The sequence below is a fragment of the Onychomys torridus genome, chromosome 19 (assembly GCF_903995425.1).
Source record: "Onychomys torridus chromosome 19, mOncTor1.1, whole genome shotgun sequence".
NCBI lineage: Eukaryota > Metazoa > Chordata > Mammalia > Rodentia > Cricetidae > Onychomys > Onychomys torridus.
This window is the reverse complement of record NC_050461.1, coordinates 29,712,270-29,737,547: the sequence shown is the minus strand read 5'-3', so window position 1 is coordinate 29,737,547 and position 25,278 is coordinate 29,712,270. Positions and strand designations below refer to the sequence as shown.

Below are 25,278 nucleotides of genomic sequence, written 5' to 3'. Positions count from 1 at the left end.
ACGAGTTTTATTGAACTGAAGAGATTTCCAGTTTCCCAGGTAAATTAAGGATGGCAATATTAACCCTCTGGCAGGACTAGGGCTAACTGTAGTTGTCAGCATTACTAGGAAAAGGGCTTGTGCTTCACTTCCGCAGTGTCTAGGATTGGCATGGTGAGAAGATGCTGACATGGGAGTGAAGAATGGAAGTTCGTCCAGAGTTGTACCCTACAGAGGAAGCCTGTTTAGTCTGATGGATTGTTGCTGTGGAGCATTCTGCCTTAGGATGTATAGAGCACTCAGTTATAGTGAAAGAGGGTTCTGTCTAATGTCAGGCATTCATATCTCAGTCAATAGAACACAGTAGCCATTAGAGGAAGCATAGTGTGCATTTTGTAACTTGCCTGCACAGTATCATTGTTTGTATTTACACATCTCAGTAATGAAATGAAGGGTTTTAGTTTTAAGCATGATAATTATATGCAAATTAAATTTTCTCAACTTGCTCAGCTTTAAATCCTTGATATGTAATTTGTAGTTTAATTCTACCTTTAGACTAAAGACAAATTGCATGCCTGCTTGTTGAATAGTATGTGTTTTTATTAGAACTGTTTAGAATACTCTCCTCAGAAGTAATAACACACTTCACTAAATAAACTAAGTGCCTTTTAAGGCAATAAATTACAAGTTGTTCTTAGTAATGGTTCCAGTCATGTGCTTGTCTGTTGCTCTTGAAAGCTCCAAAGGAGAAAGTGCTGGGAACTTGGCAATTACATCTTTTTCTGGAATTGTCTATTGGTACATTCGTAAGAATGTATAATTTTTGTAAACTATAAATACAGTTTAGTATGTTGTAAATGCTTTTTGTTAGTACAAGCAAGATAAACAACATTAGGAAATTATTTCTGGAACATGCCTTTTGAATAAGATAGTACCTAGTAGGATTTACTATTTTTTTTTTAATTTAAACCTTTAATACATGTGTTTAGTCTATATCTTAACACCTGAACCCCTGATCCATATACTCAGCTGTCTATAGAACACTCCTGGTCTAAAAGCCAACTTGATCTTCCCCTTAAATGCCACCTGTCTCTGAAGGAGTGTTCTGGAATCTTATTTCTCCTTCCCACTCTGAATAGCCAAGTGTCCATGGGCTTCCCTCATTTTAGAACTGTTTCCTGCTTACAGTTTAATCCTCTGCAGTCTTATGGCATGAGCTTCCTTCCCTTCTTAGTGCTGTCTCCCAGGGGCTGACATTCAGTGCATGCCCGAGTCTGCTTCCTGTGTGCGCCTTGCCGGTGCATCTCTCTACTCCTGCATAGTGTGCTGCATTGGCAGTTTCTTCCTTTTAGTATTCCACTACCTGCCTTTTCTAAGAGCTACCTCGGTACCCTACTGTGAGAGCCCCTCTCCCCTGGGGTGGGCTGCCTCCTGCCATCCTTGGGTCCACCGCTCAAGGGGGGTGACTTAAGTGTCCTCAGTTATCAACATACGGAGTACAAACCTTATTTGTGCACTAGGTTTTCTCCTCAGTACTCTGCTTGTATCCGAAAGCCAGACGCTGAAGTCTAGTGATGTGGCGAGTCGTGCAGTGACAACCTCCAGGGTTTCTGTGGAAGGGGGTGGCCTGGTCTGGGAGGGGAAGATAATGAGATAAGAAGGGGCTGGGAATATACCTGAGGTAGACAGTTTGGCCTCCTCCCTCTAAGAGTATGTGAGGCTGGACTGTGATGGGCTTACTGTAGCATTCTCATTGAAAGATGCCAGTGATGGAGGGTCCAACAGGCCTCATTTCACTTTGCGGTTAGTGTTTTCCCATGGGATGTCAGATGAAAATGCTATGTAAAATTAGATGAGCACTTCTTAGTGCTAGAGCTTCAGGAACATAGAGAGGTGTCCTTCATGAGGCCCACTTCTCAGGGAATGAGTGCTCAATCATAGTTGAGTGTATTAAATTATGTGTTTATGTGACTGTGACTTTCATATTACATAGCTTTTGAGATGCCTTACTCTGTGTGTGTGTGTGTGTGTGTGTGTGTGTGTGTGTGTGTGTGTGTGTGTATATATATATATAAAATAAGTATGTATAGGTAAGATCCAGTCCTCAAATTCATTTAAAGAACTTTACTTCTCCCCACTGTAAGTGTGTATGGTCTTTTTTGTTTGTTTGTTTTGTTTTTCTGCAGAAAATTATTATTGTCATACCAATTTAGCTTCATCAGTCCTACTTTGAAGTTCTTGGGGTTTGCATTGTAGGAGATGGGGTGTGTGTTTCTTTGTTTTGTGTGTGTGCCAGGCCCATGCTCGACCACTTTGTTAGACTCCCAGCTCTCAGATTCTTTCTCTTGATAAATGTTATGTGTTTTTAAAGAAGTTTCAGGTACTTACTTCAGTAAAGTGGAAGTCAGGCAGAGCTATAAATATTTTATATAACAATTTGTCATGAAGGAAAATCTAAACTGTCTTTGGTTTTAGTATAATATTGTATCTCTCAGTTGTGACACTGAGTTGGAAGCCTTTCAGTTCATTTGGATTATGAAATTCTGACATTGTTAGTGTTCACCTTTTCAGTGTCTGTTGAAAAGTCTCATAAACTTTGCTATAGAAAATGTTAAAGGTATATAGAATCAAGCAGCATGTTATTCTTTTATATGGAATTACAATTCTATGTAGTTTTGGTATTCAAGTGAATTCGTCATTAAAGATACTGAACTCTGTTTAAAGAGAAAAATAGTATTGAAATTGTGTTGTTAATAGAGTTCAGCATTTTGCCCAGGCATTAGATAAGTCATTTTGTTATAAGTCATATTTCAAGAAATGCTTGTTAGAAGTGTAGTTGATATTCAAGCTTGCTTTATGCAGATTAAAGCATGTCTGGTAGCCATCTCCCCAGAAGCAGAACTCAAAGCTCATAGTAAACTCTTTGCACATATAAACTAACTTTTACCAAGATTCTCTATTGATTTCATTTAGACTTTACAGTAGTCCGTACCCTAGATGTGTAGCAAGTTTTCCTGTCACATGGAAAGCCTGTAACTTTCCTGTTGACACCAGCATTTCCATAGACTTTTGGTTGGACCTGGTATGGTTAAATGTATACTAAGGGGATCTCGTTCAGCACTATATTCTTGTAGAAGAATGAAGATTTAAGACAAAACTACTCTCAGCCTTTCAACATTTGCTGCTACATGGTGGCTTTGTTTGAAATGGTTAAATTCTCAGACCTGGCCAGCCTGAGGCTTCCTGAAAATAATGAAGACATGAGCAAACTTTGGTTGGGAGTGAGGGAATTACTCTGAAATCTTAAGATCCAGCCTGAAGAGGAGTACTGAGAGACTGTAAAGGAGTAGATTGTCGTTTTAGTCAGGTGATGTTGTTTGGTCTCTCTTCTGCTGTGGAGGAAATTAAGGCTGACTGTGGATACGAAATATTTGCAAGATATAGAATTGGTGGTAAGTGGGAGTTTGACTCCACATATTTCTAAGCCCAAAGTGTGTATTTGTGGTTACATTAGTCAAGTCTTTCACATAGTAGGGATACATCCTAATGACTCCTGAGGGGTGGTGTGCATGTTTACGCTTGCGTTCTTCAATGTGTCCACTTGCTACCATCTTTAACCTTTATTCACTGATACCATTTTCCATGTTTTTGATGTGTCTTATGTGTCATTCATCTTTTCCTTACGTGTCAACCCAGAGAAGTTGATTTTTATTACTTTATTTTTTGTTTGCTAAGTATGGTGGTACACACACGTCATTTCCCAGCACGTGGGAAGGTGAAGCAGGAGGGCTGGGAGGTCCAAGACCAGCTTGGACTATATAGTGAGACTCTATCCTAAGAATCAAAACACAACAGCAAAAGTAGCTGATGCTTGTTTGTGTGTGATTAGTCATCCAGAGAAACACTTAGGTTTCATTATGATGCTGAACTAAAACATTTCTAATTTTTGCTTGAGAATTTTATGATACTAGAGAAATTATATACCAATCATAATCTAAGTAATCAAAGATAACTGTTGTTTTTGTTTGTTTGTTTGTTTGTTTGATTTTTGTTTTTCAAGACTGGGTTTCTCTGTAGTTTTGGTGCCTGTCCTGGATCTCACTCTCTGTAGACCAGGCTGTCCTCAAACTCACAGAGATCTGCCTGGCTCTGCCTCCCGAGTGCTGGGATTAAAGTCGTGCATTACCACTGCCCAGCAAAGATAACTCTTCAAATAAAAATAAATTTAATAAAATAAAGTGTAATCATTTATGGCAACTACATCATGGATAGGAAGGAAGTAGAAATGGACAGGTAACAGTAAACAGGTATTGATTTTTTAATAGCTAATGTTAAGTTCCCCAAAAACGCTTATCAATGCCTATGCGCAGCTGTAATCTCAGAGAGTGGGCAAGACCTGCCTCCTTGGGAGGGATGGAGCTCGCTCGCAGAGTGGAAGTCAGTGTGCTTAGGAAAGGAAACCAGGCAGGCACATGGAAAGAGTGACTTCTGCTCCTTCGTCCTGCCATGGAAACAGCTCTGTGGTCTGCAGGTAAGGATCTTGAAGTGCTGGGTAGTTTTTATTGCCATTTTGATACAACCTATAGTCACTTAGTAAGAGGGAACCTCAGTTGAACTGTCAAGATTAGAATGGCCCATGGCATTAGTCTTGTCTTTAGTTTTGATTGATGGTTGATGAGGGAAGGCCCAACTCATTGTGGGCAGCACCATCTGTAGGCAGGAGGTGTGAGCTATTTAAGAAAGCTAGCTGAGAATGAACTGATGAGAGAGCCAGAGAGCAAGCCAGAAGCAGCATTGCTCCATGGTCTCTGCTTTGGGTCTTGCTTGAGTTCCCGCTCTGACTTCCCTCAGTGATGGATTGTGACTTGTAAGTGTAAGCCATGTAAACACTTTCCTCTCCCAAGCTGCTTTTGTCAATGGTTTAGCTTAGCAACAGAAAAGCAAACCAGAACAGATCTGGCCTAGGAAGCCCCAGCACCTTCACCTATGTCTTGGCAGGCAGTGTTGTGGGAAGTGGCCTAAGGGTGGCAGTCTGTCTGTCTTTCCAGCTTGTCACTCATGAATGTCTAGATCTGTAAATGTCTCTCTGCTCACTATGATCAGGTGACTTGGAGGGGTTAGTGCTTCAGGCAGGATGGAAGGTGTGGTAGCTGGGACCTAGTGGGTCAGTCTGTGCGGTCACAGAAGACAATGTTGCTTTCCACCCTTCTTCCCTGGAAAACAGGCACCTTGGGCTTCTCTTTAGCAGGCATCTGTGTGAGCTTCTCCTTAAGGAGACTGAAGGTTTGGGGGGTCTGTCTCAGACCAGCAATGCTCCCTTCATGTTTTCTCTGAGTTGGTGCTCCAGGGGATCTTGTCATTTGAGTTTGTACTAGTGGTCCCTGATTCCATTGTTCTTTGTGGGATTGTACTTCCTTGTACAGCGCCATGCATTGAACCTCCCTTCCCCTCTCCCCAGCCTCAGGTCAGCCTGGGCCAGAAGCTGAATGCTGTGCTTTTCTGGGTCTTGTACACTTAACATAGTTGCCGTTTGTAAGCCAGCTGTGTGTGAGACAGCAGCTGCAGGGAGAGGAAGCTGAGAGCTGCACTTTCTCTAAGTGGAAAATAGAGCTGCTTCCTAACATGGCACATGAGGTACAGGGTCCCACTGCCCTCACGTCAGTGCACCATGCAGCTGGGACACCAGTAATAATGAAACTGGACCATGCTCTGGGGGCTCTTTAATGCGAGCTTTGAATATGACCAGTGTTAGGACAGAGACACATATACCTTGGGTCCTTGCTGCCAGAGTTGAGGCTGTGAATGGTGTGGTACAATCTGAGGGCTACTTTCAAAGGGTGCTGTTGTTAGTACTTTTTAGTGTGTGTCATGTTCTGTTGCATCATTTCAATGGGTTGATAGAGAATTACTTCCTAGGTAACAACAAATACTCGATTCTTGCTGTATGGGATAAAATTGTATGTCAGTACAGGTGTTATGATACATTATTTGAGAGACTTGCTTGCTGTAAAGTCAGTTGTTGAGTCAATGTGTTTCAAAAAATGTGTGTGTTCTGTGTTAGGAGGTGAATTTCTTATGGCTTAACCCAAGGGTGAAAAAAATACAAGTACAGATTGTTGAAAAATTGCGGGAACTGTTTGCTTTACAGTTAGAAAGATTTACTATCATTAGGTGGTTCAGAATTGGTAGTTTGTTTTTTTTTTTCTTAAAAAAAAAACAAAATTTTTTTTTGTGTGTGTTAGCTTTCTCAAAAACGAGAAATGAGAGGCAATGGAAGGATGCTCCTTGCTTAGAATTGTGTTGTCTAACTTCCAATGGAGAAGAAGGAAAGGATGCTAAGACCAGGAAGGAAGTACTGTCTCTAATCTGGCGTTATTGTTCCCTAGCATGGGAAAGCTGTGGTGGCAGGAGGCTGAGGAGGCCGAGGGGTGTGAAGACACTGGCTTTGGAGGTTGAAATTCCTGCTTTGCGTCAGGGCGTGTGTACTCCAAAGTTGTCCTTCTTAAGTAAAAATGAACTGTGGACAGCTTACTGTTTCAGTGTCCGAGGAGGGATTTGTGTAGTAAAGATTTCATATATGTAGATAATTGCACCTTATCACTAGATAAATATTTGGATTAATTAATTCCAAGAAACTGAATTGCATGAAATTCACCTTAAAGAAATTATGCATTTTATTACACATGTGCTTGTACAGTCGTGTGCACACACATGCGCACACACACACTCCTATCCCAGTATGCTAATCGGTGAAAACTACTTAAAGTAGACTTTATGAGATGTAAGTAATGAACTATAAACTGTTCCATTTGCTGTTGGGGATAGTTCTTATGGATAACTAATTTTTCCTTCCCTTCTGCAGAACTGGCTAGATCCAGCAAAAGAAATAAAGAGACAGCTGAGAAGTGAGTATTTAAAGAACCATACTCAAATTAATCTGTAATATTTCTGTGTTTAATAGAAACCTATAGGGATAAAGACTATAGTAGTACAGAATATGGTGATGGCTCAGGTTTGCACGCTGAAATCAATGCTACTATAAGACACTGTGGAATTGTGACTGTTTAGTTGAATATGGTAGCCACATGCTTGCAATCCTAACACCTAGAGGCTGAGGCAGGGGATCTTGAGTTCCAGGCCACTGTAGGCTGCACAGTGCAGTTCTACCTAAAACGAAACAAAACAAAAAACCAAAACAACAGCAACACCAACAAAAACCTACAAAACCAAAAGTATTGACTGTGACTATAGATGGCTCAGAGACTCTTCTCTTTCGGGAGGCTATAGACTTATTCTTACGTTTCTGGAATCTACTGATATGAAGTAACAGCCTGACTTCTAAAAAAATACACTGGATTTTTTTGGGGTGAAATTTATGTTGTATATATCTGAATATGTGTGTCTGCCTGTGTGTGTGCATGTGCATGCACGTGACAGAGGTCCACTTTTGGTGTCTTCTTGATTACTCTCCACCTGGTTTTTTGAGATAACATTTCCTCACTGAACCTGGAGCCCATCAGTTTGACCAAATTTGCCAAGCCATTGAATTTACCGATCTCTCTGGTTCTCCAGTGTTCCCCTCCCCAAGCTGGGTTGCAAATGCATGCCACTGCTGTGCCCTGTTCTCACGTGGGTGCTGGAAATTGAGTTCAGTCTTCATACTTGCACAGCAGGCTTTTACTGATGGAGCTGTCTCCTCACCCTCATACTTCACATTTTGGTTGAGACAGTTTGCTTTGTGTATACCTAATACAAATATCCTCCCCTTTTAGTTTGGAACTGCAGAGTCTAATTGTTGAGCATATCCTGTGCCCTAGAGGCACCCAAGTACATTGTTCCTATCTACTGGAGTGAAGACTCCAGGGATGAGAGCTAAGCAGAAGTCCTTCCAGAGCTGCTTGTCTTCCCTGTGACCCACTCCAAAGTTCCACATCGCTCTACCTGCCTTAGACTCTGGCGTGACAGTTAGTGTTGCTTGTTCCTTTCTGTTTCTACCATCCATTTTCATTGTAGTGAATCCCACATAACCCCATGCTGCCCACTTAGCCAGCCTCAGCTCCCTGCATAGATGTGCCTCTGCACATTGTCTTGCCTGGGATAGAAGTACCAAAACGTGTTAGAATGGCTGAGGAGTCTCTGATACTGGCTTCAGAGTTTGTGACTACCTGAAACAGGTAGAGAGCTAAGAGTGGCCTGGAACACTTAGACCCGGGTGAAAACCCTGAAATATCGGTAAGTTCCTCACAGCCCTTCTCAGACTGGGCCCGAGGGCTGTCCAGGGACAAGCCATTTCCTGAAAACTAACCTGCAAGGTCCCCTGTGTTCTTGATAGCATTTCTACGTTTTCTGCTCCTTTATTATTCTGATGTCAGAACACCAAAACAATTCTCTTGGTTCTTCCTATCTACTTCTGTCTCTCATGTCAGTGTCTACTCTTGTTTTATATTCCTTTTTCTCCCCTCAGTAATAATAAAGTTTAGTCTTTTCCATCATTTCCCCTTCTATGCATTTATTATTCTATTTATTTACTTATGGACAGGATTTCACTGTTGCCCAGGCTGACTGTGAACTCATAATGCTTTAGCTTCCTGAGTTTGGGATTACAGGGACGTTACAACTATGCCTGGTTTTCTGCTCTTTTTGAGCTTATCTCTTGTTGTTCTCATATATTCTTTTTGTAGATTCATGTTTTACCTTTTTAAAAATTTTTAAATTTTTTAAAAATTAATTTATTTTTATTTTATGTGCATTGGTGTGAAGATCTCAGATCCCCTGGAACTAGAGTTACAGACAGTTGTGAGCTGCCATATGGGTGCTGGGAATTGAACCCGGGTCCTCTGGAAGAGCAGCCAGTGCTCTTAACCTCTGAGCCACCTCTCCAGCTCTCATGTTTTACCTTTTAAGAATAACTTTTCATTGGCCAGTCTTTCAGCCTTGTCTAGAAGTGAGACACAATCTAAACTGTGGGACTTGGAGCATTTGAAATTACAGTAGTGCCATGCGTTCAGGATGGTTGGCTCTTCCGTCTTTGAACTACTCTGACATCCAGCATTCATTGCCTTCTCTCTCTCTCTTTTGCATCGTATTACTTGCTGTTCCATCCATGATGGAAAAGCAGGGGAGAAGTAGTGAGTGGACAGAGCTGCATAACGCTGGCATTATGGAAGAAACTGTCGGAGAGATTCTTCCTTTGTTTCTTCTGCAATGGCTACATGCTCTGTGAAGGAAGGGTGTGCCTCCAAAAGATGTAGTGCTTATAGACTTTCTCTGAACCCAGCTCTGCCAGGTGACCCAAAGAGAAAGAACAGGGCAATGTCCGAAATGTGATGGATGGCCCATAGAGTTCTTTCCTGAGTTTGCTTTGTGCTACTCATTCAGAGTCGCAGATATTTCCTGTTGGGAATTGCCCTTCAGAAGAAAGCTTAAAAAGAAAGTTGGAAAACTTTGACAGGAAACTTTGCAAGTAAAAGTGTTTGAAAAACTTGGAAATCGAGACTCTGGTTGATTATGAATCATGTTCTTATGTCTTGGTTATTTTTGAAGTGTTTTTTTAGAGTTATTTTGGGACGCTTGCCCTCGTGGTTTGGCAGAGGAATAGCAGTAACAATTCAGCGGCTTTTCGAAACCACTGGAGTTCTTTAAGTGACTCCCGGCTCTGTCTGCTCCGTGGATGCAGCTTAGAAAATGGACCTTTCCTGTTGCAGTAGAACTTCTTTGTCCTCTTAGATTAGAGCTAATCTTCTGAGTTGCCTAGGAGTTGGCAAGCCTCATGGTTTTCCCTTAAAATTTACCTTAATTTTTTTATTATTTTCTCAGTAGTATATCTATTAGGCAGTATGTCTAAAACTTGCCTGTGGTTAATATAGAAATAACCCATAATTAGTTGAACTTTTTTTTTTTTAATGTAGCCCTGTAAAATTAGGGATAACAATTAAATTAAAAACCATTAGTAGATTTTAAGTGTACTTACCACAAAAAAATGTGAGGTAATTTCTTTGTTAACTTACTCCCTTTAGCCATTCCATGTTGTATACATATTTCATATATCTTCTGTTTCATAAATATATACAGTTTTCAGCTAAAATGTTTATTTAGCACCCTTGGGTTTTGGAAATATATCCTACAATAGAGAAGTTATAGTAAAAGCCTATGAATGTAGTCATAATCAGGCAGCCCTGTGTTAGTGCTACCAACCTGGAAGACAGATAAACAAGATGCCATTGGGAAATGATAGTCTTGTTGTGACTGGACTTGATTGTGGATTGGTGGTCACCCCACAGAAGGATGTGTACACAGTGTCTGGGTTTTTGACATGGTGTGGTCCTATAGGTCCATGCTCTAAAGCCTGAGAAATAGTTTTGTCTTAAAGTATGTCAGGGTATTTCCCTATCCCTCTTTGAACATTTCATTATACAAACATTTCCTGAATGTCTGCTGTGACCACTGGATCGTTTCCATGTTTGCCAACAATGTGGAAAGCCCAGGTTTTTCTTCTCTCTCTCTTTCTTTCTTTCCTTCCTTCCTCCCTCTCTCCCTTCTTCCTTCTCTCTCTCCTTCCTTCCTTCCTTCCTTCCTTCCTTCCTTCCTTCCTTCCTTCGTTCGTTCGTTCCTTCCTTCCTTCCTCTCTCCCTCCTCCCTCTCCCCCCTCTCTTCTCTTCTCTTCTCTTCTCTTCTCTTCTCTTCTCTTCTCTTCTCTTCTCTTCTCTTCTCTTCTTTCTTTTGAATGGGGAGTATTTAGCAGCTAGAAATCCCATGGGTGAAACAAGTTTATCTCAGAACTATTTGGATGGAGATTATTTAATTTATTGCATAGTAAATCACCATATAAAATATGTATTTAGAAAAAGTAAAACCCATTCTCTAATAGGTTTACTCTATTATAGTAATAGATTAACTCTCTAATAATAATAAACCTCTTATTCTCTAGTGGCTTACTTATATTAATTTATAATTTTAAATTTTTTCTTGTTAATGTCTTGGTGATAATAAATTACTCTAAATAAAAAACAAACAGTTATTTGGTAAATAAGTGACATTTTGTAATTACAGACCTTCCCTGGCTGTTCACTTTTAATGTGAAATTTTATCCTCCGGATCCTTCTCAATTGACTGAAGATATCACCAGGTACTTTGCATTTACATTTAAAAATGCATCTTTCCTTATGACTTTTTTACTTCTATGTTCTGTGAGTATGGCTGTAACTTTAGGACTGAAAATCAAAACAATAAAAATGTATGGTATAAATTTTACCACTCATATTTTAATCATGCCTTGATTGAATTATCTCCAGCTAGTAAATAATAAGTAGTAGCTTTTGTAACTGCCCAGTGATTTGCTTAGGGTATAAACGCTTGTGTGTTGGCATGTAGGGGGTAGAGAGCAAGGAAAGGGAGAAAAGTGGGTCTTACAGCCCTGGTTAGAGACAGCATCCACGTGAGAAAGTAGTCAACTTTTTCTGGAACGACAACCCTGAAAAGTTCTTTTCAGTGGGATCCCTGCTGCTTATTTCAAGGTCATATAATGGTGGAGAGAGACGTTCAGTCATGGACTGCAGGTAGCTGTTGCTGTGACACCTCCCGGTTAGTGATTCCCAGGCTCCATGCCAGCTGTCTCTTGGACCCTAACTTTTATTCTCACTGTCAGAGACTTCTCATTGCTGAGGTAGCGCACTTGCCTCAGGCAAGTTTCTTAACGCGCTTTGGACTAGAGATCAGCCCTCATGACTTCAGGTCCTTGCTCTTTCTGTGAACTGAGCTAGCTATCTCCAGACGAGGCCGTGGACAGTCAAGGGTTTCAGTGTCGATTCACTAGAATTGTGTTGAAGGCATTTCAAGAAAAGAAGAAATGAGCATGAAGATGATAGAGATGAGCAAGAGTGAGTGACTACCATTTTTTTTTTTCTTATAAATGATTGCTGTCGAGATGTCTATTCTCCTTTAATCCCAGCACTCGGGATGCAGAGGCAGGTGGATCTCTCTGAGTTAGAGACCAGCCTGGTCTACAGAGTGAGTTCCAGGACAGCCAGGACTACACAGAGAAACCTTTTATTGAAAAGTAGCAACAACAACAACAACAACAACAAAAGATGTCTATTCTCTTTATTAATTTAGACTTAGTTTTTTAAATAAGCCACCAGTGTAAGAGGAGGCTGAACTTCATGTTATGCAAAGGCTATTTTTGCTGTGAATATAAAAAGGCCCTCTGTGTATGTTTGCAGTGGAACATTAAAGTTTAAGGAATTGAAGGTGTTCTAATGTTAACTAATGTTTCTTCTCTATTCTTTTCTCTTCCTGCTCCCGCAGATATTTCCTGTGCCTTCAACTGCGGCAGGACATTGCCTCTGGCCGCCTGCCCTGTTCCTTTGTCACTCATGCCCTTTTGGGATCCTACACATTGCAGGCTGAACATGGAGACTATGACCCAGAAGACTGTGACAGTATGGATCTTAGTGACTTCCAGTTCGCCCCATCCCAGACCAAGGAGCTGGAAGAAAAGGTGGCAGAGCTGCATAAAACTCACAGGTCTGTTGACCTGCTGGCTGGAGGGACCAGTGCCGGGACAGGGTGACATAGTCTGTGATACTTGCTGGATATCGGAGGCCACCTTTGTAGCTTATCTCCTTTCTCCTTCTGGAGCTTGTCCAGCACTTTATGGAGACAACCTGCAGCTAGCTCGTGAGATGCCCTTTTTAGTGTTCTTCTTTCTGTAGTAGGGGATTGTGTTCTGAACTCTTTTATCAGAATAATGTAGACTCCCATCTGACACTTCCTTCTCTGTCCCATCCTATCCTTAACAGACACACAGGAAGCAGACTTGGGGATATACTGATTTGGCACTTCCTTGATAGTTCTTCTGCTTCTTAGGATCTCTAGTCCTGCATTTTATAAGAAAGTCAGGGAGGTAGTGGGGGTAGATGATAGCCAAACACACTATATATGTGTTTGAGACTTTGAGAGAATGAAAATGGAGATTAAAAAAAAGAAAAAAGAAAACGAGGATGTGTTGAAGCATCTGGATTGGAATGCTAGATGCTGATGGGTACGGGAGAGCTGAAATGTGCAGCTGTCCCCACAGGCCACAGAACCTATATAGCCCTTTGGTTTAGGTGAGGATGATGTAAATTACTTGAATGCTGTGTATGCCTTGAATACTTTTCTATTTCTGTCAAAATGGAGTTTACATGAGTTTTCAGAAATCTCTCAAAACTACAAAATTTTCAAGCCATAATTTTATGAAATATTGACTAAAATAATCTGAATAACTTTCAGAGATTTAAAATGCTTAAGGGGCCTTATACATTGACTTCTGTTTAAAGAAATTAAAAAGATCAGTATTTGGCCTTGTTTCTGTATTTAAATTCTGCTCAACAGACATTTACTCTGACACTCAGATTTGAAGTGCTAGGTATTCTGACATGTTATGTCGGAAATGAAGACTGTTGGGTCAGAGTCCTGTTAGCTTGTGTGGCTCCCCTTATTGCTCAGGCATTTTCCCCAGTGACAGTAATGGAAAGCATCATTTAAGGATAAAGGGTAAGTGTAGAAATGGCCTCCCTGACACGAACAGGCTAAGATTAAATGGCCGTAGTAGGAAGTGGCGGAGATGGAGGTTCAGCTTGTCTTACTCTGAGTTACTCCCGCACTCCCAGTCATGCACACTCCTGTATCTATTTTGAGCATATTTGCATCTCTCGGTAACACAGTTTCTTTTGATTCTCAGAGGCTTATCTCCAGCACAAGCTGATTCTCAGTTCTTAGAAAATGCAAAGAGGCTTTCCATGTACGGTGTTGACCTGCATCATGCCAAGGTATTGTAAATTCAGCGGGAATAACATTATTCCAGTTTAGCAACTGATTTTCTAGGAAATTTTCACTTTCACAAAGCCTGGTTCATTTTGGAAAAGGCTGTTTGTCTCCACTTGTGGGTCTTCAGTATTTCTTGGTGACCACATATAAAATTCATGAGTGTGGGAATCACCTGTCCTCTTTCTAATTCTTCTTTCATCAGTGTTTTGTTTCTGTTTTTTAAAATTTACTTTATATACCAGTCACAGTTTCTGCCCCCTCCTCTCCTCCTGTTCCCTCCCCCCACCTCTTTCCTACCCTACCCCCTCATCCAGTCCTCAGAAAGGGGAAGGCCTTCCCTGGGCAGCAACAAAGCAGGCATATCAAGTTGAGGCAGGACTAAGCTCCTCCCCCAGCATCAAGGCTGAGCCTAGTATCCCACCATAGGGAGTGGGTTCCAAAAAGCCAGCTCATGTGCCAGGGACAGATCCTGGGGTTTCCTCAAACAGACCAGTCTACACAACTGTCTCCCACATGCAGAGGGCCTCGGTCGGTCCCATGCAGGCTCCCTAGCTATCTAGGAGTCTGTGAGCTCCCGAGAGTTCAGGTCATCTGTCTCCGTGGATTTCATGATGTTGACCCCTCTTGCTCATATAAATCCTCCTTTCTCTCTTCGAATGGACTCCAGGAGTAGAGCCCAGTGCTTGGCTTTGGGTCTCTACATCTGTTCCCATCAGTTACTGGATGAAGGTTCTATGATGTCAATTATGGTAGTCACCAATCAGATTATAGCAGAAGGCCAGTTCTATAGTGATATTTTATTTGTATTGAAATGTGATTTTATTTGTATGTTAATAAAGTTGCCTTGAGGTCAGAGCAAGCCAGAGCAGAAGCTGGGCGGTAGTGGTGCACGACTTTAATCCCAGCACTTGGGAGGCAGAGCTAGGTAGATCTTTGTGTGTTCAAGGACACAGCCAACATGGCAGACACACACCTTTATTCTCAATACCAACCATAGAAGACCTGGAGGTCTGACAGACAGGCAGTGACGAGGAGGTCATGTGGCTGGGTTTACAACCAATGAGAAAACAGAACAGAAAGTCTATAAATAGGACACACAGAAGTAGGTCTCTTGTGGAGAGGAAGGACAGCAGAAGCAGTGAAGGGTAAGGTTTTCCGCTCTTGCTCTGACCTCGTGGTTTTTAACTCTGCAATTGGTTCTGTGTTTCTTATTTAACAAGACAGTTACATCTACACAGTTCAGGCACCCTCTCCACTATAATTGGTAGGAGTCTTAGCTGGGGTCATCCTTGTGGATTCCTCGGATTTTCCCTGGCACCAGGTTTCTTCCTAACCTCATAATGTCAACAGGAAGTCTCTTTTGTTGCTCTCCCTCTCCATTCCTCCCCCTACTCAACCATTGGGATCCCTCCTGTTCCCGCCCCCTTCCCCCCCCTCTATCCCTTCCCTCTACCCCCAGTTTTCCCAGGAGATCTCATCTATTTCCCCTTCCCAGGTTGATCCATGCATCCCTCTTAAGGTCTTCTAGTTTCTCTGGGGCTATGAATTATAGCCTGGTTATCCTTTGCTTTATATCTACTATCCACCTGTGGATGAATACATACCATGTTTGTCTTTCTGAGTCTGGGTTACCTCATTCAAGATGATTTTTTTCTAGTTCCATCCATTTGCCTGCAAATTTTATGATGCTATTGTTTTTGTTTGTTTGTTTTTTAACCACTGAGCAATACTCTGTTGTGTAAACCTTGTTTTCTTTATCCATTCTTTAGTTGAGGGGCATCTAGGTTGTTTCCCAGTTCTGGCTATTTTAAATAAATGAACATAGTTGAGAAGTTGTCATCAAGTGTTTTAATGATTGTCCCTTTGAGAGTTTTTAACCACAAAACTGCCTTTGGTAGCCTTACCACCTTACCCTGAGGCCCTGGTTCATGCTGGGTCCCAGCTTCTGCTAGACAAGTGGTTCTCAACCTGTGGGTTGCGACCCTTTTGGGGGTCGAATGACCCTTTTATGTAGGACACTTTTTATTGCAGCTTTATTTACATTTGCAATCTCCCCCCTTCAGATCAATGAATAGTCTCTGGTAACATCCTGTTTAAACTGCTAGATGATACAAGACTTTTAAGATTTAAAAAACACTTCCACATAGACTATCTTTTTGAAATTTGAATGTATTTATTTTATAAATACATGAAATAGTGAAGAGAATGACTTGTCTAATGTCATCTATTGCTGGCAATCAGCTCTGCCTAATACTCTTTCGATACATGCTACTAGCTCTTTCTGATGCTGGAGTGTTTTGTTTGTCACCCCCCCCCCCCCCTTGCTTTTTTTTTTTGGTTAATGAAGAAAACAAAGGATGAGAGAGGACAGGCCTGGAACCGAAAAGATTCTCCCATCTTTACTAATTTCTATTAATTTTGCTGTATATAATTTTCTTGAGAGGGTGGGAGGACTGAGGATTGAGCCCGTGAGGCAGATTCTCTACCGCGAGCTACACCTTGCAGCCTACACTGTGCACGGCTCTTCTATCTTTGTGCTTGTAGATCTCAAGTAAAAACCAGTTCTTAGGGAGCTACTGCAAAATGTCAGGATTCTTTTCTCTTCATGCTGCAGTGTTAAAAGGGAAGCTCGATCATGACTGTAATGTCAGGTTTTGCTGTACGGTTAGGAACAGACCACTAAACACACTCAGTGTCATTATTCACTTGTTATCGTCTGTTAGAACGAGTTAAGAATCAGCATATTTGTGGCTCATGGAAAAGAAGTCCTGTAGCAGTTTTAAAGTAGGTGCCATGCAAAGTTTTATTTTCATAAAACATTTTTCCTGACCTCAAACTCAACATTCTTCTTCCTATTTGAAGCATTAAGATAGCAAACTCAAGTTAAGACAAGTTCAAGAACGTTGAATGGAAAGTCTTGATGAAGGGCATGAAAGCACAGAGAGAGAAGCAGGGGCCCGAGATGGTGTTGGGGCCTCCTGCACCCTCGAGTTCTGAAGGGTGGAAGGCAGAGTGGCTGCTGGGACCTGGGCGGAAAGCTGGTCTGGAGAGGTTTTCTTTCGAGAAGCCACTGTTAGGACCAGCCAGCTGATGTGACCACACAGGGAAGGGAGCCTGTTCAATGAACCCCTGACCTCCTTCCCTCCATCTCCTTGATCTTGGGCAAGAACTCTTCAGCATCTCAAACCTCTCAGAAGACCGTCCACTCTGGGCAGCTTCCTGAAGGGCGGAGCAGAGGGTCATTTTTGTAGTCAGCTGTTTTTTATTGTCGCTGAATGGCATAGCTCAGACATGGGAGATTAAGAAATGCTTTTCCCTCTTTCACTTCATACCCTTATCATTAATTCTATTCTCACAAATCCTGATAAATCTAAAACAATATGTGAGCCAGCCAAACCTCCACAGATTTGCTTGAGTACTGGTAGGGTTTCTTTTTAATTAAAATAAAAATAGTTCTTTGCCCTGTCTAAAGATTGCTTCAGACTAGATGGAGCTGCCTTTGTGAGTGTTTGCAGTGAGTGTCGCCTCCTCAGCTGTGGTGAGAACATGCCATTTTGGCCAGGGGTAGTGATGCATTTGGCAAATAGACACTTTGAGTTTGGTGTCAACTAGTTTGGGCACCTGTGCCTAACTCACCCAGCTTTATCTGCCATTCCTAGAGAGAATTGAGGCTGTCGGGATACCAGAGAATAGAGTATTGTTGGTATTTTAAGTTTTTTGAATTTTTTTTTTTTTTTTTTTTTTTGAGACTGAGTTTCCTGGATCTCACTCTGTAGACCAGGTTGGCCTTGAACTCACAGAGATCCTCCTGGCTTTGCCTCCACCACCACTCCCTGGGCCATTTAAAAATTTTTTTAGAGTTGTGTATTTGATATGTAAGTGGCCATGCACACGCTGTGGTGTACACTCCACCATGGTGCTTGTGTTGGTCAGAGACAACTTTGTAGAGCTAGTTTTCTCTGTCTCCCTTTACATCAGTTCTGAGGATTGAACTCAGCTCATCAGGCTTTTGCAGTGTTTTATTGGCTAGGCCATCTCGGCAACCCAGTGTTTCAGAAACTGCTCAGTGTGCTGTAATGTAATTTTATTTGTGTTACTCAGGTTTCACAGCGGATAATGAAATTAACATCCATAGGCTATACGGTACTTTTATTTTGAAAACAAAAAAACTATAACTTGTGTTAGATCATTCTTAGTAATGATGCCGCAAAACACTTTTCTGTTACTGAATTGGGACTTAGACTTAATGTACTGTTTGTCTTTGCTTCGTGTGTGTGAAAATTTATCCCCCGTTGTTAATGATTTCTTAAACTGTGTACAACTCTGAGTAGTAGTGTTGAGTTTGTCTCTCTTGACTGAGATCACCTGCACCCTGGAGGGTAATGCTTGTGTGCTTTGAATATTGTGTACCTCTTCTCTTCCGCACTGTGAAATACGAGGGGAAAGTTGTTCCTTTCTCCTTTTTAAAGCCTACGTTAAACTGTCAGCTTTCTGCTTTTGTCTGTACCTAAGTAAAACCTTTTCAGGCTCATGATTATTCTATATTACCATCGATTCCAAATTAAATCTCTGGGAAAAGAAAACTAATAACTTCAGAAATTGTCTTCAGTCCTTTGCAATATGTCAGCTGAAGGGATGCTTAATGAGAACTGCTTGTCAGCACTTAAGTTGCTAAAAATGCTTGAAAGAATTCAAAGGTTTCAACACTGGCAGCCTAGAAGAGGAATTTTCTGTGGATCGGTGTTTTGCACAATACAGGTATAATCTTAACAGCTGTCAGCTAGTGTAGCAGTAGGCCTGTCCACGAGGGTTGGACTTGCTCCAGGGAAGCATTCTGTCTTCCGTATCTTTGAGATGCTGAAATTTGGGTCTTTTTTTCATTCTTCCCTGTTAACTCTTGGTAGAGCTTGAGAATACAGAAATTGAAACTTTTTGCAGATTTTTATATCCTTTAAACGAATTTCTATAGTTCTTTGCAAATTCAACCTAATTCCTGAAGATGAATCATTTAATATGAGCATGTGTTTTACTCTTGGAATTAACTTAGGCACTGTCACTAAAATTTAGATATGAACATGTTGACATTTTCAATCATTTGAGGTTTTCTTTGCTTCTATGTATGTAACTTGTCATTCTAACTGTCGAATGGGTTGTACTTGGCAGGACTCTGAAGGTGTGGACATCAAGCTGGGTGTGTGTGCTAATGGCCTTCTCATTTACAAAGACAGACTGAGAATCAATCGTTTTGCTTGGCCGAAGATCCTGAAAATTTCCTATAAGCGCAGTAATTTCTACATTAAGGTTAGACCAGCAGAGGTAAGCAATGCTTTGTACCCTCGGCTTAGCTAACACACTATCAGTGTTTCCTTTACTAGTAGGAGAGATTAATGAATTCTTGCCACGAAAATACTGCAAAAAGAAACTCGTCTTTGTTCTTGTGTGGTACACAAGCCAAGGTTCTTGATGATAACCTACATACGAACATTCCTGTTTCTGATATACACAACCACTAGATCTTTCACAAGAAGGGATCTTTTTGTGACCCACCTCCCACCCCCACACACAGTGGGAGCTCATATTTTTCTGTTGACTCAGTTAAGTGATGGAATGTGTTTTAGTGGGAATGAATAGTCATTTCACATGGGCAATTAATACTTGCTTTTCATAGAAGCTGTATCACAGTCTGAAATTTTTTATTTTGTCTGACTATAGATAGACTGATACTTTCTAAAGAAGAATTATTTCTGACAGAAATGACTGAATTGGCGGCTTACAGTAGTATGTAGCCAGTGCTTAAGAACTGGGCTGATTTTGTTTTACGGATTTATTCCAGCTGGAGCAGTTTGAGAGCACCATTGGATTCAAATTGCCAAACCACCGGGCAGCTAAAAGGCTGTGGAAAGTATGTGTGGAGCATCACACTTTCTACAGGTAACTTTAACAGTCTTGTGCAGGATAGTATGGCACATGTGACTCTGCCCTGCCTCAGGGTTCTTGACTCTCCTGGAAGCCATGTTTCATGCTGGTTGTTTCTGTTACCTGAGGCCATGCTTTGACCTGCCTTCCAGTTGTCACTGTCTCCTTCCACCACCCCATGCTCACCCCACCTGTCATCACTTATAATTCAGAGTTTTTTCTTATCAGCTCCTCTGGACTTAACCTCTTTCAATGGGTTTTTCCACTGACACAGTAAGCCAGAAAAAGCCAAATTGAAAAAGTGAAAGAACAGGTTTATTTGAGCAAAGCAACTCCCAGGTGAGTTCTCCAGCCCCAGAGATCCAGGCAAGAGAAGTCACACCCAACTAGAGCAGGGAGGTTATACAGCCTGTAGGCGAGGGGTGGTGATGCGTCTGCCACGGGCTGGGTTTGTGCCCAAGTGTGGTCAAAAGCTGACCGCCTTAGGTGGGGACTTGCTGCTGGCAGCCTGAGGGGAGGAGCTGCTGCAGCCCCAAGAATGTGGGACTGGGCTTGTTGGTGCCTGTTCTTTGTTGGAGACTCCGAGACGGTGGGGTTTGGAGAGACAGAGACAGAGACCCACAGGAAAAGGGCTTTTCGATCAGCAGGAGTGCGGTGGAGGTTCCAGCCGAACATTCTCAGTCAGCTGGAGCCCTGCCATTGTTCTCTTTGGTGGTTTTGTCAAGACTGCCTGACCTTCCTCAAGCCCCTCCCCAGCACAGCAGCTTCCCAGTGTGCTGCTGCGGCCAGTCTGATGGCCTGCCCTGCCCACTGGTGCGCCTGTGTTGTCAGCTGTAACTAAGTAGCATTCCTGCTGGTTCCCAACACAACCTTGTGGGTGAGAAAGTGCTTTCCACCATTAGCTGGGTCGTAGCTTCTCACTGGCCTCAGTCCTTTGACCTCCCTTGTCCTCTGAAATGTTGGTGAGCTTCCAGAGCCTTCCATACCAGCCTCTCCTCAGGACTGCGCTAGGCGCAGCACATCCACTGTAGAAACTGGGGTCACAGGGCTCCCCTTTGTTTATTGTCTTTCCCTCCTGATTTATTTCCTCTTCCTCTCACCACCTTCATTTGTAACCTCCTCCTTTTTAAGGACTGGATAGACATTGCTTTGATTGTTTCTTTCATCCCACCCCTGAAGGAGTTTGCTGGGTAAGTTTACTTTCTAGTAGATGCCTCTGACTTCCTTGGCCAGTCACATACCCATGGCTTCCTTAAAAACAAAGCCCCAACAAACAGAACGCCTAAAGATCCCCCATGATTCTTCTAATCTCAGCACTTGGGAAGTGGAGGCAGGGCGGATCTTTGTGAGTTCAAGACTAGCCTTATCTACTTAGTGAGCTAGTGAGACCCTGTCTCAAGCAAGCAACAGAGCAACAGTGAAACCCCTCCCCCAATTTCCTTTTACCCCAACTATAGCTCGTCTCTGTCACCTTTTAAGCCTTTTCTTTGGGGGGTATGTTTCCCAGTAGATCGGTTCCTCTCCTCTGGTTTCGGTCATTGTGGTTTAGAAAGCCAGCCAGGTTGAAGTGTTTCCTCTAGACTCAGGACAAGTTATTCAGCTGTGTGGTGCTAATGAAGGGTTCCTTCATTTCCTTATGGGATTGTTTTCAAAATTAAATGGGAGTTTACGTGTGAAGCAAACATAATCTATTTCTGGTGTAGAGTAATGTTTATGATCATCATTGACACTATCACTATTTTTTAAAAATAAAAATAAATTGTAGCTAATTACAAATGACCGGTTCTTACAGTGAAACAGAAAATATTCATTTTTGAGAGTACACTAATACACTAATTTTAGAGGAGACATATAATTCAACACATATTTGAATCTAACTCAGTTACACTAATCATGGAAGTCCTCGAAAAGTTCATGTTTCTTGGTAACCTGAACAGACTTTTCCTGAAGAAGCTTGGTTCTACCTCGTATATAGCTAGATCACCTGCCATCCAGGTCTAGCCTGGGCAGATAGCAAGTTTGCTGTCAGATCATGACACCAACAGCAAGGTTCCTGTTGGAAATGACAGGTGTTAGGAATTCCTTGACTGTTTGTTGTTGTTAGACACAGCTGACTGATATTGCAGGAAGTGCATACTCAGAGGTAGAACAGTACCCACACACCGGAGGTGGGACATGATGGCCTCACTGTCTTCTATGGCAGCTTTCTCTCTTACGTTCCTTCCAGGGATTTCTGTGACGTGCTAGTCCTGCAAAGCTCACTTAAAAGTAGACAATTTTGCTCCTGAAGACTTTTGTGATCATGGTTAGTTAACAAACCAAAGGTCAGCCATAGGTGACACTTCCAGAGCTGCATAAAACAACGTATTTAACATGGAAAGGGAAAATCCTAATGTGTTTGTAGAATAATTTAAGTCAGATCAGTGGATTTTGCTGATACTTTTTGATTACAGAATGTGCAAATTCTTTATAAAATTGTCAGGCGTGCAGATTGACGCTATTAAAAATAAACAAGTCTTTCTATTAATTGATAACCAGTCAGATATACTAATGTTAGTAGAACACAAATGTGATGGTAAGACTACTAGTTGCATTATAGAGACTGCCGCTGTTCTAAGTGCTGTGCAAGGATTATTTTAATCTTTCCAGCCTGTTCACAATCTTTACCACTTAAGAAACAATTGCTCTTGGCTGTACTTGGCATATGGAAAAGCAGGAACAGAAATGTTAAGGCGTGGTGGTCATACCAAGAGTAACAGGTGGAGGTGGAATTTAAGCCCAGGTGCTGTGGAGCCTGGTTTTCATCAGTGTGTCTGCTGAGCGGTACTGCCTACCTGGCTGCAGTGAGCTGCCCGCCTCCCGTGCTCCTTACAGCTTTGTTCTCACAGGTCTGAGAGGAAGATTAGGACCTTAGAGCCAGAGATTCACTAGCCGCTTAAACTTGTCAGCTCCGTTACAGGGAGCTTTGTGGATACCTGTGTACCACTCCTGGTAACTTTAGTAACTTATATGTAGGCTTTTAAAAAATGGTTCCTGTGTTTCTCATAGATGAGCGCCGATGGTATTGGCTTATAATAGCAGGGTTTTATAAAATTTAAAACAGTGTTTCACTGCTTACGCAGCCAAATATGTAAAAGTTGACTTCGTTTTCGACACATCATTAATTAGATGATTTTGTTCAAGGTTTTTAACGTTCCGCGGCAGTTCCTTTTGTAGTTCTCATATTAGTAAAGCTAATAGGATAGATGTCTTGTAGTTCACTGCTTTGATAGTTTTTATGAAGACACAGGCCTTATTGCAGTCTGCTGTGTAAAATAAAAGTAATACCAAAAAGAAATAGCTAAGTGAGAGAATTAAAATATGTTGTGCATTGGCCTGCATTTTTTAGAGACTTATTTTATGTAACCTTTGATTTCAGTCCTCAAAAAATTATCTTAGAGAAAACTTCCAGTGTTTGATCTTTTTTTGTTTTGATATTAATTTCTATTTAATTGCAATTTAATTACTTCAAAATTTATTTGCCATTGGAAAACTACCTGTAAGCTAATGCTTTGGTTTACCAGTGCCAATTAGACAAGAAAGATTTTCATCCCATTTGAAATAAAGCCATTTTCAATTATTTTTCCTTTCTTTTAATTGTACGATATATTTACCCTTTAAATGTTTTCCTTGTATGTCTTAAATTTACATATTTTTTTGTAAAATATCTCATGCAAAAAATGCTTTAGTGGCCAATTATTCTGATATTTACTTAAATCGTAACCAGTTGGCTGACCATTACCTTAACGGAAAGTAAGTTAGAAGAAATGTGATTGTGTAGAGCACCTCTCATTGGACGTGGATGTTAAATGTCTTCTCAGACTCTGTTAATGTTACTTTTTGAATTGGGGGGGGGCAGCAAAAGAAATTCATTCTCAAGTTCATTCTGAAGGCTACATTGTGCGTTCACTAAGACACAGCACTTCAGTAGTAATGGGCCAGAGGTCACAGGGCTTGCAGCAGTTTCCCTTTGCTAGATTTCCAACTCGCAGAGCACAGAAGTTAGTTATTCCTCAAGGCTACATCCATGTGACACCAGGAAGGAGAACACCAAAAGGGTGCTTACCCGTGGTCCCAGCTGTGGGAGACGGGGAGGGGACAGGGACAGGGCAGACTGTCATTTGAATTCATGGATTTGAGACCAGTCTGGGCAACATAGTGAAACCCTCAAACAAAACAAGGCAAAAGCCCATTAAGATGGGCGTTTGGATATGTCTAGACTTCACAGACTATAAAAGGCAACAACAGGAACAGGCAAGCGCCCCCAGTGCACAGGCCCTTGCACAGGCCCGTATGGAGTTACAGAAAGTAAAGTAGTAATTGGAAAGCTGGGAAAACACCTCTGAAAGATTTTAAATTCTCTTTAAAGTTGTTTCCTGATGAATAGGAGAGGTTTCTCAGTTATTTTAAAGTTATTTTGTAAAAGAAGCAGAAAATATATTGAAATTTTAAAGCGATATATCTCTTTAAAATCCATGATCTTTAAGTTTTGTTTTTTTTTTTTTCTCATAGCTCCACAAAGTAGACATTCTGTCTGTAATTTCAGAATTTTCATTGGCGATTTCTTTTTGAGTTATCAGTGCATGCTTCTCCATTGTGATGGTCTTTTCCTCCTTCCCTCCACTGGTCTCTGAGAGTGGACTTCATTAATAGACAAGAAAGACCAGTGTGATTTGCCAGAGAGTACTTTTCACAGGGCCTGCACGGATAAGCTTGTCAGCAACCTCACCTCCTATTTCTGTAGGTGTCTGCATTCTTGCAGAGCAGGTTAAGGGCTTGTTTCCCAGTGTTGCTAGCTAGAGAAACTCTACCATGTTCAGCCCATCGGAAGACAGTCCCAGGTGAATACACACTCATCAGAGTACACATTCTCAGCACTGTTGTAGTATACCATTGTGTGTATCTTATGAAAATTTATAGGCAGAAGATGGAATGTGCTTTGTATAGTTACACTTTACCACATGAGTAGATTTGGACCAAGAAAGCATGATGTATATTAGTTTATTTATCATTGAACTCTGACATAGGGTTTTTTTTTTTGATAAATACTATTTTGAGACTTTTGAGTTGAAGGAAGATTACCTCTCACAGTTATCACAGCTGACTTCACCTTGCCTTAGAACTTATCATTCACTAAGCAGAAACATTCTAAAACTTACACAGATGATCTAGGAATACTTTGAATGACTTTAGAAAAAAAACCTGTAAAAATGACTTTTCCTTGGAAAATGATTGAAATCTCCATATTTTTGAATTGTCAACTAAAGTCTTAATAATAAATTGAAAGATTTCTGAGACTGTATTTTTGTTAAGATTTTTTTCAATGCCCAAGTAAACAATGGCAAGATAATTTCAGTTGTGTCAAAAAAGATTGGCTTACTTATTGAAAAGCGTGCTCTTACATAAATCTGAAAGTTACTTGTGATTAAGGTTTGAATTCATGCATTATGAACCCAAGGTTTACATAGTAGAATTATGTTGACAAAAAAGATTATTATTCATCTCTGTGGATCACTGTGTAAGTTCTGTTCTTCAGGG

General features: G+C 41.2%; 1 protein-coding gene across 26 annotated transcripts in view; it reads left to right on the top strand.

Annotated features, from left to right (window-relative positions):
- Positions 1-25,278, top strand: part of Epb41l2 (erythrocyte membrane protein band 4.1 like 2) — a 184,228-nt gene that overhangs the window by 109,341 nt on the left and 49,609 nt on the right. For all 26 annotated transcript variants that reach the window (XM_036169192.1, XM_036169190.1, XM_036169193.1 and 23 more), the window contains exons 5-10: positions 6,842-6,884; positions 11,029-11,104; positions 12,283-12,501; positions 13,700-13,787; positions 18,949-19,101; positions 19,619-19,716. In XM_036169192.1, coding sequence (XP_036025085.1) covers positions 6,842-6,884; positions 11,029-11,104; positions 12,283-12,501; positions 13,700-13,787; positions 18,949-19,101; positions 19,619-19,716 — 677 coding nt within the window. The remainder of the gene's footprint in view (positions 1-6,841; positions 6,885-11,028; positions 11,105-12,282; positions 12,502-13,699; positions 13,788-18,948; positions 19,102-19,618; positions 19,717-25,278) is intronic.